This window comes from Paroedura picta, chromosome 11 (genome assembly GCF_049243985.1).
Source record: "Paroedura picta isolate Pp20150507F chromosome 11, Ppicta_v3.0, whole genome shotgun sequence".
Taxonomy (NCBI): Eukaryota; Metazoa; Chordata; class Lepidosauria; order Squamata; family Gekkonidae; genus Paroedura; species Paroedura picta.
In genome coordinates this window covers 64,687,005-64,700,791 of record NC_135379.1, presented here as the reverse complement: position 1 = coordinate 64,700,791, position 13,787 = coordinate 64,687,005, and the positions used below count along the sequence as shown (strand labels likewise).

The following is a 13,787-nucleotide window of genomic DNA, read 5'->3' as shown; positions in this document are numbered from 1 at the left end:
CTGTAAGCCGCTTTGAGCCTCCTTCGGGTAGGGAAAAGCGGCATATAAGAACCAACTCTTCTTCTTCTTCTTCAAATTGATTCAGACTTCTCTGATTCGGCTGATTTAAACTGATAGGATGTGTGATTCAGTTTGGATAAGCCCCCAAAGTACTGAAATCACTGAATTTTGGGGGGCTTTCCCAAGCCAAATCACCAATCCCTAGCAGCACCCTAGAGACCAAGTCTTTTGGAATGTGAGCTTTCGGTCACTGCTCCCCTTGTCAGAGAATGATGAAGAAAGCATTGACTCAAAAGCCTTGTTGGCCTCTTCGGTCCCAACTTGGTGTCTTGAGAGCCAGCCTGGTGTCCTAGGGAAATTCAGAGCTTGATTCCCCACTACTCCACATGCAGCCAGCTGGGTGACCTTGGTAGTCAGGAATGTTTTATTTTTCCCCAGCTCTGTATTTTTTCCCCAAGCACTTTTGAAATGGATAGTGGTCCCCATTTAGTAATTCTATTAAGAATGACATTGCTTTTCAGGATAATTCTTTTGTTGCTTTCTTGCTGTTAATGAACAGGCAGTTTACATGAGCCAGTACTTTCATTCATTTTATTTTTATTGCTTCAATAACATTTCGCATACCTGCCATCAGAACAATTTGGGAAGTATCTGCAGAAGTATTTGGAACTTTGGGTTCTTCCAACTCTGACTCAGAGCAAATCTGCAGGCGAGAGAAATCTCTCTTTATTTTTTCAATTTTTTATTTTTATTATTTCCCCCCTTGTAGTTGCATGTTTTACAAGATGCTTAATTTGCAGATTTGTTTGTGTGTGCATTCTTTTTATTAGCCATTCAGCCTCTTGGTCAGTTGTCAGCTTGACCATCTTTTAAATAAAATGTACTGGTTTGTTCTACATGACCAATCTCTCCACAATGGAAACAATAAATGTTGATTAATTGGCTGGCTTCCACAACTTACTGCTGTGCCTGCTTTTCTGAAGGGGCATGGGGGTCCTCAAATCCTGAAAAATACTTCAGGGGTTCCTCCACGTTCAAAAGGTTCCAAAAGACCGATCTGTATTATAGGAATGGTTGCAACAAAAGTACAAGACAGTTTACAGAATAAAACCAGCTAAGCCAGCCGGCAGTCACTCTGTAGAACGGCCTGCTGTTAAGGAAAGTTCAAAAAAGAAATCAAAAGAAATCATCCATGTAAAATCAAACTAAGAAATTATCAGCAGAATAAAATAATGACTAAGCAGGATTTATCAGCAGTTAAAGAGCAGTAGATTAATATTATGTGCAGCAATAAACTCATTCAACGACACTAACCAGTTAAACAAAGCTCAGTATTTAACATGTATTTGGGCCAAAAGGAAACTTCTCACCTGGCCCCACCTCACCTAGGTAGACCTTCCTCCGATCTCTTGCCTTGCTGTGTGTGTGTGGGGGGGGGGGGGGACTCTGCTTCCATATTTATTTGTACAACTTTCTGTTTGTTACAGTTGTCTATTTGAGCCAGAGGGAAATGCCTGCAGCTTGACCGACAGCACAGCGGAAGAGCATGTCCTGGCTTTGGTGGAACATGCAGCAGATGAAGCCCGGGACAGGATCAACCGATGTCTTCCAAATAGCAAGGTTTCAGTTTCAGTTTATTAACGCGGTACTAGAACAAGAACAGCAATACAAATAAAATAAAATGCACTAAAAATTAAAGGGGAAAAGGATTTCAGCCATAAGAATCAATAGAGCTACAATTTGAAATTACATTTCAGCTAGTAATTAACACAACAAGCCGATATTGTTTTACACATAGTTTAAACCCTTTACTGTGGTCCTCTCCTCTGCTGCTAAGAGGAAGATTTCCCTGCCCTCCTCCAAGGGACCACCTTTCACAGATTTCCAGAGAGCCCTCCTGTCCCCCCTCCACCTCCTCTTCTCCAGGCTGAACATTCACAAGTCCCTCAGCCTTTCCTCTTTACATTGTATGTGTATTTTAACTTGTTTTTAATTGTTTGAATGACATGTTTTTGTCTGTTTTAAATAAGCTGTGTTCTTATTATGTAGGTTTTTAATCTGTTAGCCCCCTGGGTGGTTCTGGTGAAGGTAGAAAGGTGGGACATATCTTTTGTCAATAAATAACAGAATTTTTAAAATCCCCTTGTATGCCGTCTAAGGAGGTGGCTGACAACACATCCTAAGGAAGTGAAACCCCACAAGTCCAGCACCACAACACTGGAAGCTGTTCCTTAATTCAGAGCCATGTCCAGTGTAGTCAAGATGCTGAGAGGCGAAGGGAAAGATTTATATCCATCTTCAAGTACTTGAAGGGCTGTCACATCTCTATGGGAGCAGACTTGTTTTCTGTTGCCCCAGAAGGGTTGGACCAGAACTAATAGGATGAAATTAATTCAAAAGGATTTTCGGGTAAACATCCGTAAAACGTTCCTGGCAGTTAGAGTGGTTCCTCAGTGGAACAGGCTTCCTCGGGAGGTGGTGGGTTCTCCATTGTCGGAAATTTCGAAACGGAGGCTGGAGAGCCATCTGACGGAGAGGCTGATTCTGTGAACTTAGACAGATTGTAAATAGGTGGACAGAAGGGATTGTGTCCTTGCTTGGCTCTTGTGGCCATTTCCTGCATTCTTCAGGAAGTTGGACTAGATGACCCTGGAGGTCCTTTCCAACTGTATGATTCTATGATTGTCCCCTTTTGCCCAAGGGCTGGCCACAGTGCACAAGGGCCAATAGGGCAGCGCTGGTCTTTTAACCTTCACCAGAAGGTCAAGATGTGTGACGGGTCGCTCTTTTTAAACTTGGGTGTTTGTGTCCTTGTCAACAGACATAAAACTGAGGTATACTTTTTAATGTATGTGTTCAAGTGCAGATTGGCTACTTGAAAAAGAATGGGGATGGTTCTTTGGTCTTCAGTGTAGTCAATCCATCGGATCCAGAAACGGAAGGTAATTGTTCTGACATTTTCAATATATATATATTAAAAATAACTGCGGTGATGGAGAGTGCTGTTGAGTCACAGCCACTTCATGGGGTCCTGCAGGGTTTTCAGACGTTCCCGGGTGACCTTGCCATTGCCTGCCTCTGCATAGCCCCCCTGGATTTCCTGGGCGGTCTCCTATCCAAATACTAATGCTTGGCTTCAGAGATCTGACAAGGTCAGACTCACCTGGGCCACCCCGTTCAACTGAAATAAGAGCAGGTGTGCTTTTATTAATTTGCGATGAAGTTCTGTTTTAAAAACTTTGTGTTTAAAGTATTGTGCTATTGGCTTGAGGCACCTCTGGCCAGATTACAATAAATATATGTTGATTCTACCTAATCTTCCCGCTGTTTAGGTTAGATTTATGTGAGTATCCAAGTTGTGGCACAGGCAGCTGGAGGATAAATTAGGATTGCCCCCCTCCTCCTTGCCTGTCTCTCATTCTGTTCTTTCCTACTTCTCCACAAGGTGGATGAGAGGCCCAAATCACAGCAAGGCCCCGTGGGAGCAGAGTAGCACCCCCATCTATTCTCCAAAAAGGCTGACTATCACTGAGTTAGAAGGCTGCATTTTTTTTAAATGATAAAATGCATAACTGCATTAAGAATCAATTGAGAAACTGATTTTTCTTGGCTGCTTGTAAAATTAAAAAAGGAAATAGATCATGATTCTCGTACTAATCCCATTATATTCTACATGTACAATTAAGATGTGATTTTGAGAAGGGCAATAACTAAAACATCTTTCCCACTTGCTACAGAGGACGAAACCCATCCGGTGGATCTGAGCTCGCTTTCCAGTAAATTGTTGCCTGGTTTCACAGCACTTGGATTTAAAGATGAAAGAAGGCACAAAGGTAAGGGTGTCCTTTGGAAGAAGAAGAAGAGTTGGTTTCTTATATGCCACTTTTCACTACCAGAAGGAGTTCAAAGCAGCTCACAATCACCTTCCCTTTCCCTACAACAGACACCCTGTGAGGTGGGTGAGGCTGAGAGGACCCTGAGATTCCTGCTTGCTCAGACACCTCTCTGATCAGTGCTGGGATGAGCCCAGGGTCACCCAGCTGGCTGCGTGTGGAGGGGAGGAGGAACGGGGAATCAAACCCGGCTCGCCAGATTAGAAGTTGCCGCTCTTAACCACTGCACCCAGCGGGCTCTTCTTGGCATTGAGAACTGTGTCTCCCACTGCGGGACATGCCTTGTGACATTCTCAGGCTGCAACCCTGGTTGCCTTCTAACTTCCATTCCATTGCAAAACCAACAAGAGCCCTGAATAAGAATTAATTTGCGTGTTTACAGCACTCAGTTACTCAGTACATGCTGGATGGCAATGGAATATCTCTGGGAAATCGTGGTTAGGCCAGACTTTCTCAACCAGGGTTTCATTGATAGCCCTGGAAGGGTTTCCTCAATGGGTGGGAGTCAATTAATTTTTCATATATTTTTTACATTTGTTAAACATTTATTGGGTGGTATGACCCCCCCCTTCCCAAAATGGACAATGGTGGGCCTGGAGGGGGTGGAAAGGGGAGGGTTCCCGGATTATACACAGCTCTGCTTCCCAACCATATTCTGCCCAATTGCACCACTTCTGGGGTCTCTCGAGGGTACAAAAGTTGAGAAAGGACCACTCTGTTTGGTCTCTCTCAGCTGATTCACACTCATGGGTCACTTTGGTTGCAGCAGTCACCGAGTGGTGCATTTACTTGTCTGCATCAACACTGAGAAATGCAACTTTTTACAGAGAGAAACTCCAAACATTTTCTCCCCTCCTTGTATTTTCAGTTACCTTTCTTTCAAGCAGCAATGCAGGTCTGTCCATGCAAAACCATTCTGTATTCCATGACCTGAAAGCAGATGAAATGGAACTGCTGTATTCAGCATATGGTGATGAAACCGGAATCCAGTGCGCCTTGAGGTAGGCTTGGCCTAAGGCAGCATGGGCAACCACTGGCCCTTCCCTGGTGTTGGGGCTCCTCACGGCAGCGTTGAGGGTCAAGGGGCGTATGAATGGGGACAGTCAGGCAGGCGTTAAGAGGAAGAAAGGGATCTTGCCCGCACTCCAAGTAGCACACTTTCAATGTGCTTTGCAACTGGACTGGACTGGACTGTGTGAAAGGGCCAAGTCCACTTGCAAACGGTCCCTGAAGTGGATTGAAACGACATCAGGTCCCCTGTGTGAAAGTGCTAAAAGCGTTGCAACTTCAGATTCTGTCTGAAGGGAGAACAGTTTTTAAACGCTTTCTAAGAAATAGGGCGTGGGGACATGATACGGATCTGGAATGTCCCAGGTGAGCTCGATCTCATTAGATTCTATAAGTTCAGCAGGGCTTGGATGGGACCTGCCCAGGAGGCCCGGGGTCATAGTGCACAGGCAGGCAAGGGCCAGCCGCCTGGGAACCATCTCTTGCCCTGGAAATCCAGGCAGAGTCGCAAGAAGTCGGCAGCGACTTGACGGCACTTTCTGCCCCCGTGGACAAATATGCATGAGTTGTGTTTGCCCAAAATTCTGTCTAGCTTGCAAGAATTCGTGAAAGATTCCGGAAGCTACAGCAAAAAAATAGTGGACGACTTGCTGGATCAGATAACCGGCGGCGATCACTCAAAGACCATCTACCAACTAAAGCAGGTAAGGCCCAAATTACGGCAACGTGCCAGCATCTGCGCTGGAGAGGGTCCCTGGCCCTTGTCTGGCTCTTGTCTGCTGTTGCTTTAAGGCATGGAAATGGACCGATGAAGCTTTCCGCAGCCTGTGTAAATAGCATCCCCTGGGAAGGAACACCCCGTTAAGAATCCCAGTATTTCAAGGGAGATGACATTTCCCCCCAGGCCTCTTAGTAACCCACATGTGATGCATTGCTGTGGAAGTTGAGCCGGACACAGGCTTAGCAGAATGACATTTGTCCCCAGGGATGCAGCCAGGACAACAGTCGGGCCCCCATCCCTGTGCCTGGACTCTCCAGGCTCCCTATGGGACGAGAGGCCAAGGAGGGAAATGGCAGGGCCCAAGTGGGAGGAGGGGAAAGTCTTCGTCTCCACCGCCACCTCCATGAAGGGGAAGGGCTGGGAGGAGGGGCCCTTTCACATCGGATTTGGCTTCCCCGAACGGCAGTGGCAGGGGAGAATCGCTCACAGCTGCCCTTCTGTCCACTGACCCAGATTTGCATTTTATAGAAGCCCCGTGCTTCCTTTAACACTGTCAGTTAACTTTTTAAAAATTAACTGTATTAATGCAAATATTATTCCTTTTTTCTGACCCAAGTTTTCTGTCTCAAGTTTCCATGATTATTAAAAAAATAATAATAATAAAGTTGCTTAAAATAATGTTAACAGAAATACTCTGTGTACACCAAATAAGCCTACTGGTGGATGAAAATGGTTGTAAAGCATCAAGAAGGAAAATGGCAGAAAGGTTCTCCCTTTGCTGAATCTTTTAATGTAATTTTTCAGAGGCGAAATATTCCAGTGAGGCCACCAGATGAAGTCAAAGTAAGTTATGAGACACACAGACATACACCCACCACTTCTTGGATTCATACAGAAAATTGGGATTGGATTCATGTTTGTTTATTCTGTGGTCATTTTGAGGGCTGAAGTGTTCTGTTTGTGGTCCCTGTGCTGGTCACCTATGGCAGTGGTCCCCAACCCCCGGTCTGCAGCCCAGTGCCTGGCCGCGAGAGCTTCAGCAGCGGGCCATGGCTCCTTCTCCCTACCCCCACACCGCAGCGAGAAGCTCACCGGGCTGTGAGCAAATCGGCCGCCAAAACAGCCGATTAGCTTGCGGCCCGGCAAGCTTCTTGCTGCGGGGGGGGGGGGGAGTGCGGCTGCCGGAGGCACTAACATGCATGCGTGGACCTGCATGCCGGAGGCACTAACATGCATGCGTGGACCTGCTGCGCATTCGCATTTGCGCCCAATGGAGGCGCAAATGTGCATGCACCGCAGTTTCGCGTGTGCGCAGAGCCGTCACGCATGCGCGTTTATGCCCCAGCTGGGAGCTCAAACACGCATGCCCAGCAGGTCCCGGCATGCGTGAAACTGCCGCACGTGCGCCTTTGCGCCCCCACTGGGCGCAAACACGCATGCCCGGCAGGTCCACGCATGTGCGTTTGCGTGGGGCTGCCGCGCCTGTGCGTGGCCCCCGGTCACCCTCTCTCCCCACCCCTTGGCAATGGGCTGAAAAAGGTTGCAGACCACTGACCTATGGGCTAGATTACTGCAACTCGCTCTGCACAGGCCTTGGCCTTGATCTGGAAATTACGGCTGGTGCAGAATGCCGAGGCCCTCTCGAGGACCCTGTGGGAGAGCCCATGTTCTACCCACTCCCCAGCAGTTCCACTGGATGCCAGTTGAGTTCCAGATCAGGTTTGAGGTGTTGCTCCTAACCTTCAAGGCCTTACATCAGGGGTAGTCAAACTGCGGCCCTCCAGATGTCCATGGACTACAATTCCCAGGAGCCCCTGCCAGCGAATGCTGGCAGGGGCTCCTGGGAATTGTAGGCCATGGACATCTGGAGGGCCGCAGTTTGACTACCTCTGCCTTACATGGTCCTGGGTATCTGAGGGACTGTCTCTCTGTGGATCCTCATGTGTTGGTGATCCCCGGCCACAAAGAGGTGTGATCAGCCTCAGCCAGAGCTAGGGCCTTTTTGGCTGTGGCTCTAGCCTGGTGGAATTTATTTATTTATTTATTTTCATATTTATGTACTGCTGCACTCCATTCGGACTCACGGCAGTTTAAAACAAAACAATAAAAACCAGTCCAATCCCCTAAAACCCCTTAAAATGTAACAAACATTGACATTAACATTAAAAAATGGCAATACAGAGTTCTAACCCCCCACCCCAACCTCTCCCACTGTCCGACTGGGGCCAAGAACTCTTTCAGTGGGAGTGAGGGCCTTGATCTAACTGATGTTAAGGGATCTGCCCATGGTAACAAAAAAACCATGGTCTCAACCATACGCCTGGCGGAAGAGCTCCGTCTTGCAGGCCCTGCAGGATGCTGAAGTCTCCTTCGGGGCCCGTAGCTCTTCAGGGAGCTCATTCCACCAGGTTGGGGCCATGGCCGAAAAAGCCCTGGCCCTGGTTGAGGACAGGCGAATGTCCCACGGGCCTGAGACAGCCAGCAAATTCATACCCTCAGAGCAAATTGCCCCATGGAAATGTGCGGTCCCACAGATCAGCAGAGCCGTGTATAGCCTAAAAGGTTAAAACCAATACCTTGAACTTGATCCAGAAACAGACTGGTAACCAATGAAGATGACAAAGCACCGGCTGAATGTGGGCCCTCCAGGATGTCCCAGTGAGGACCCTGGCAGCCACGTTTTGTGCCAGCTGTAATGTCCGGGTCAAACCGAGGGTAGGTCCGCCTAGAGCGAGTTACAGAAGTCTAACCTGTAATGAGCTGTCAGTAGAGATCTAGGCCCTATTGCAGCTACCAGAGTTGCCAAGGGCCTGTGAAACTCTGCTAGGCACATGGCTGAGGTCAGCACAAGCCCAGAGCAGCCTCGGAACAGGCTCCCTCCTTCCCCCCTTTCCTCCCCCCCCCTTTCGAATCTGGGACACGAGATTTAAATTCAGATTGTATAAACCTCTGTGTGTGGGGGGGGGGTGTTGCTGGAGCATTTTGTTATTTTTAACGTGGAAACTAGTTTATAGCGGCTTAGATTTTAACTACGTAAGTTCAGGTTTTTATATGTTGTTAACCAGGCTGAGTCTGCTATTAGAAAGGGGCAGTTGACAAATGCAACCCAATAAATACATTTCTGTGGTCTGTCTTCTCATAAGCTGTGCTGAGACAATTTCGCTTCTGTGAGTCGGGCCTTCTGCAGGGGCTCACCTGCAAATGGGCAAAGGCAACATCTATCAGTACATGCATCCGGGGATTTGCAGCCTTCCACCGCACCGCTGTTGTGGCCCCCATCTTATGGAACTGCCTGCCTGAGAAGGGCTCGCTCTCCTGGCTTTCCACAAACTATACAAAAATGAATCCATCAAGAGGCCTTTCCTGCATAGGGTTGCACTGTACAAAATAATTCCCAAAGCTGCTTAGACAGCTTTATACTACTGCGTATAGTTTGCTAGAAGTAGGATTCTGCTCTGAAATTGTTGTAGCATTTAATGCAGGGGTAATCAAACTGCAGCCCTCCAGATGCCCATGAACTACAATTCCCATGAGCCCCTGTCAGTGAATGCTCATGGGAATTGTAATCCATGGACATCTGGAGGGCCGCAGTTTGACTACCCCTGATTTAATGTGTCCTTTTGCTTGTGGCACAGAGTGGTAAGGCAGCAGACATGCAGTCTGAAGCTCTGCCCATGAGGCTGGGAGTTCAATCCCAGCAGCTGGCTCAAGGTTGACTCAGCCTTCCATCCTTCCGAGGTCGGTAAAATGAGTACCCAGCTTGCTGGGGAGTAAACGGTAATGACTGGGGAAGGCACTGGCAAACCACCCCGTATTGAGTCTGCCATGAAAACGCTAGAGGGCGTCACCCCAAGGGTCAGACATGACCTGGTGCTTGCACAGGGGATACCTTTACCTTACCTTTTCTTCAACTGATTGGTTCTACAACCCTAATCCTAATGCATTGCTTATTGAATGTCCTTTCCTGTTGGTTATAATGACTCAGTCTGGTTAATCCACCTTGTGTCCAAGTGAGAAAAGCAGACTATGCGATATATATTATATTACTATTACTATAGATTATAAAGTACATTACTGAATGGTCTATTACTGTGAATGAAACAAAATATTGGCCTCCTCAGTAGAATGTAACATTTTCTTGTGGCTTTGAACCATTAAAAGGCCTCAGGAAAGGAGAAAACATATTGTGATTTTCTAATGACCTGAATGTATTTTGGTCTTCTAGGTTCCACCAGTGCTCATAAAGGAAGAGCACAAATTGCGCAATACCTGCCCAGATGCTCCCAAGCAAAGCATGGTAAGACTTCTCATATCACTCACATCTTGAAGAGAATCATAGACTTGGAGGGGCCTCACAGAACATCTCGTTTCACCCCCTGCTCAATGTAGCATCAGCCTCAAGCAGGAGTCTGTCCAGCTGCTGCTTAAAGATCACCAGTGAGGGGGACTTCCCCACCTCCTGAGGCAGCCCATTCCACTGCTGAACTACTCTGATTGTGAAAGGTTTTTTCCTGATACCTAGCTCAGGGGTAGTCAAACTGCGGCCCTCCAGATGTCCATGGACTACAATTCCCAGGAGCCCCCTGCCAGCGTTCGCTGGCAGGGGGCTCCTGGGAATTGTAGTCCATGGACATCTGGAGGGCCGCAGTTTGACTACCCCTGACCTAGCTGGTACCATTCTGTACATAGTGTAAAGCCATTCCTGCAGGTCCCCTCCTCTGCTGCCCACAGGAACCGCTCCCTGCCCTCCTCTAAGTGACAACCTTTCCGATACTTCAAGGCAGAGATCACGTCTTTCTCTTCAGCCTGGACATTCCGCAGGCCCCAGATCATCCTCATCTTCTCAGTTTTGTCCATGTCTTTTTGAAGTGAGGCATCCAGAAGAGCAACAGATGCCATTCGAAATGGAATTCACCAGTTCCCTTTTCTCATTTTTGTCAGGGCCTTTTGATTGATATCTCAGAAAAGCTCCTGCCAGGGAGAAGGCCACTGTGACATCCAGGGTAACTCTGGCAGGTTGGAACCAGGCTAGTCCAGATTCAAGTCTTTTTTGCCTGTGGAGCTCACTTGGTTCCAAATTTCTTGGGTTGGCTTAGAAGCTAAAATGTGATAAACCCAGTGAAAACAGCCCTGAGTGCCTGGAGAAACAGCAGTGGAAAAATCCATTAACATTCAGTTTCCAGGATATGTGTGAAGGCACAATTGGATGTGAATGTCCATATCATCACTTGAAATATTTCTCCTTGTGGCAGAACAGTCCTGCTCTAGCCTACAGGCTCTGTTCCATCCTTCCCTCCCAAGATTTTCTCAACACCTGGAGAGCCTTTTCTTTCTCACTGCTAACCCACTGCCACCCACTGACCGTTGTAGGAGTTGCTCTCTGCTTTGTGTGCCACTGGGCTTGCCACCTGAGAGCCCCCCATTTCCTCCTGGTGCTGCTTTTAAAATAGCATGTAAAAGTCGGTGGGGGTGTTTGTGGTATCGAGAACCACTACCAGCATAAAAAGTATTTATTAAAAAGAAAATGTTTCTCAATCATACTATTAGCACTGTACCAGATTGTGCAAGCAATTCAAAAGAAATGGGTAAAATGCAATTCCTCTGCCCTCCTCTCTATGTATGCCCTATCAGATGTTAAAATATTCCAACAATTCCACTGTCATTAAGGTTTTGTAGCTGTAACTCGGATCCTTTCCTTTTTCTCAGATTGGAGAATCCATTGGAGACAGTTCTAGTTCCGTTTTGGATTTTCTGTCTATGAAGCCCTATGATGTCTCGCTTGATATCTCCATGTTGAGCTCACTGGGTAGGTTGTCGCAGTGGAGTTGTTGAGGGGCGAGGGGACACTTCAGTAGTGCTTAGATAGTCTGTGGAAGGGATGGGTTTCTTCCAGACCAAGCCAAACGTAGTACAACTACATGCCAGTTAATACAACAGAAAGCCCTAAGCAGTCTGGGACTGACCTATCTACAGGTCTATCCCCTCGTACCCCCCAAAGAGTGTTAAAATCAGCAGATCAAGATTGGCTTAAGATCCCTGGCCCAAAGGTAGTGATACTGGCCTCAACCAGGGCCAGAGCCTTTTCAGCATTGGCCCCAGCCTGGTGGAATGGTCTGCTGCCAGGAATGTGGTTGGGGCCCAGGAAGACCAACGAGAAGTCCTGCTGCTGGGATTTCAGGAAAGTTGCTGCAGAAACTCTGATCTGCACAATTGTTGTGCACTAAAAGCTGTCAGCCTAAGAAATGTTGAAATGTCGCTAGCCCCTCAAAAAGAAAGATGCTGGGTGTATGTTGGTTTGTTTTACTTGAGTATAACCAGGGTCGTGAATGTGGTGCCCACTGGGTGGTTCCTTTCTGGGCATTTGCCAAGTGTTTTTAGAAAGTGGGCAGTGCCATTAGGCTTTAATGCAAAAAGAGCACTGATAGGGCAGGGGGAAGTAGCCAATTCCTTTAACGTTGACTTTTCTGATCATTCATCCAACAATCCCAGTTCATAATCAGTGGTCTGTCATGCAGGCAAAGTGAAGAAGGAACTGGACCATGACGACAATCACTTGCACTTGGATGAAACCACAAAGCTCCTGCAGGACCTTCATGAGGCTCAGACTGACAGGGTAGGATCCAGGCCTTCTTCCAACCTCAGCTCCCTCTCAAACGCTTCAGAAAGAGATCAGCATCATCTAGGTAAGTCTTGTCTTCACAGGGTGGCTGCCTGAACTTCCTTTATTTCCATTTAAAGCCAAGCCACTTGTGAGATGCTGTTAGACTTCGCTGACATCTATGGCAAACTAACTGCCAAGAGAACAGAGTTCAAGTCCCGTTAGGCACCTTCAAGACCAACAAAGTGCTATTCTCTGTATAGGTTTCATGGGCACATACGCTTCGTTAGAGACAACAAGACATAAGGCATAGATTCAAGGACCAAACAGGAATAACAAACTTAGTTTGTAAGTTCGTTTGGGTTTCATTCCAGCTACCCATCTGAATCTAACCACCATCAGCTGGGGCTTACGTACCTACCCACCCACCCAGATTGTGGCAAAGGCAAAAATTAAATAGCCCCATTTGCGTGGATAGTCCTGAAGTCCTTGGAGGAAGACTGAGGTGCAAATATAAATAACTGAAGATAGCCAATTTCCCACATTATTCTGTATTCAACAATTCAGTTATTAATACAGCTGTCAAATTAAATTACAGTAAGGTATGTCACAGGCGTAAGAACAATCCAAATACTAATTCACGCGGATTTCCTATAGATTGGTGTTTTAGAATTTTAAAAAGAGGGGCTCTGATGTCAGGTCCTAAGGAATTCTTCCAGGGCTTTGGGGCCACCATAGAAAAGGGTCTTCTCCAACCCACCTTCAGTCTCACTCTTCTTAATAGAAGGGTCTAAGCACGGGTCAACGTGTGGTTCAGGGGGCTTGGTGAATTTGTTACTGTAAATTTAAAGCAACGGCCAGTCACTGGTTCAATGATTTTCTTTTCATACAGGGAGTCCCTCTCACCTAAGTGTAGGAGAACAACAGGACATGGTTCACGACCCCTACGAATTCCTTCAGTCTCCAGAACCTCCAAGCGCCAGCAACAACTGACGCCCCGTGTGTGCCATTCACATCCTTAAGCAAACGTGTGCTGTTGCGTTCCACCAACTCGGATGCCATTCAGCATGTCCTCTCTGAGTGGGAGCACTGCTCTGTCTTTATGCACCTGCCCATTTGTAAATTGCACTCCCTGTAGCAAGTAGTATCATGGTATTTGCACCCGACCTCCTGCAATGCGTCCTGGTAGCAGTTGTGTATGATAGCTCTAAAGGCACAGGTGCAAGTGACGTATCGAGGAACCGTATCAGAAATGCTAGCCAGCCATCTATCATGCTGCCGGTTATTGGAAGTTTTGTGCTCTGGCATGCAACCCCCCCCCCAAAAAAACAAAACAAAACGAGGACTTCTTCACTCCCAGAAGTTCAGTCTCTGCCAAAGTATCCGTATTCTAAGTGTTGTAGATATGAAATTGTACCTGTATAAAAGGGCAAATGTTTGTGACGTTTTTAAATGAAGTGTTTGAAATTTGATATCAAATGACCTTTTTTTACAATTGATATTATGTGTAAACTAGAATTACTTGCTCATGAAGAACATTGTAAATATGAATAAAACTAAAATTGTA

General features: G+C 46.9%; 1 protein-coding gene across 3 annotated transcripts in view; it reads left to right on the top strand.

Moving 5' to 3' along the window:
• BRD9 (bromodomain containing 9) overlaps positions 1-13,787 on the top strand; it is a 22,935-nt gene extending 9,148 nt beyond the window's left edge. For all 3 annotated transcript variants that reach the window (XM_077302957.1, XM_077302956.1, XM_077302955.1), the window contains exons 8-17: positions 1,488-1,620; positions 2,867-2,942; positions 3,738-3,833; positions 4,762-4,894; positions 5,494-5,605; positions 6,427-6,465; positions 9,848-9,919; positions 11,329-11,428; positions 12,138-12,305; positions 13,113-13,787. In XM_077302957.1, the coding sequence (XP_077159072.1) occupies positions 1,488-1,620; positions 2,867-2,942; positions 3,738-3,833; positions 4,762-4,894; positions 5,494-5,605; positions 6,427-6,465; positions 9,848-9,919; positions 11,329-11,428; positions 12,138-12,305; positions 13,113-13,213 (1,030 nt within the window). In that variant the 3' untranslated portion in view covers positions 13,214-13,787. The remainder of the gene's footprint in view (positions 1-1,487; positions 1,621-2,866; positions 2,943-3,737; positions 3,834-4,761; positions 4,895-5,493; positions 5,606-6,426; positions 6,466-9,847; positions 9,920-11,328; positions 11,429-12,137; positions 12,306-13,112) is intronic.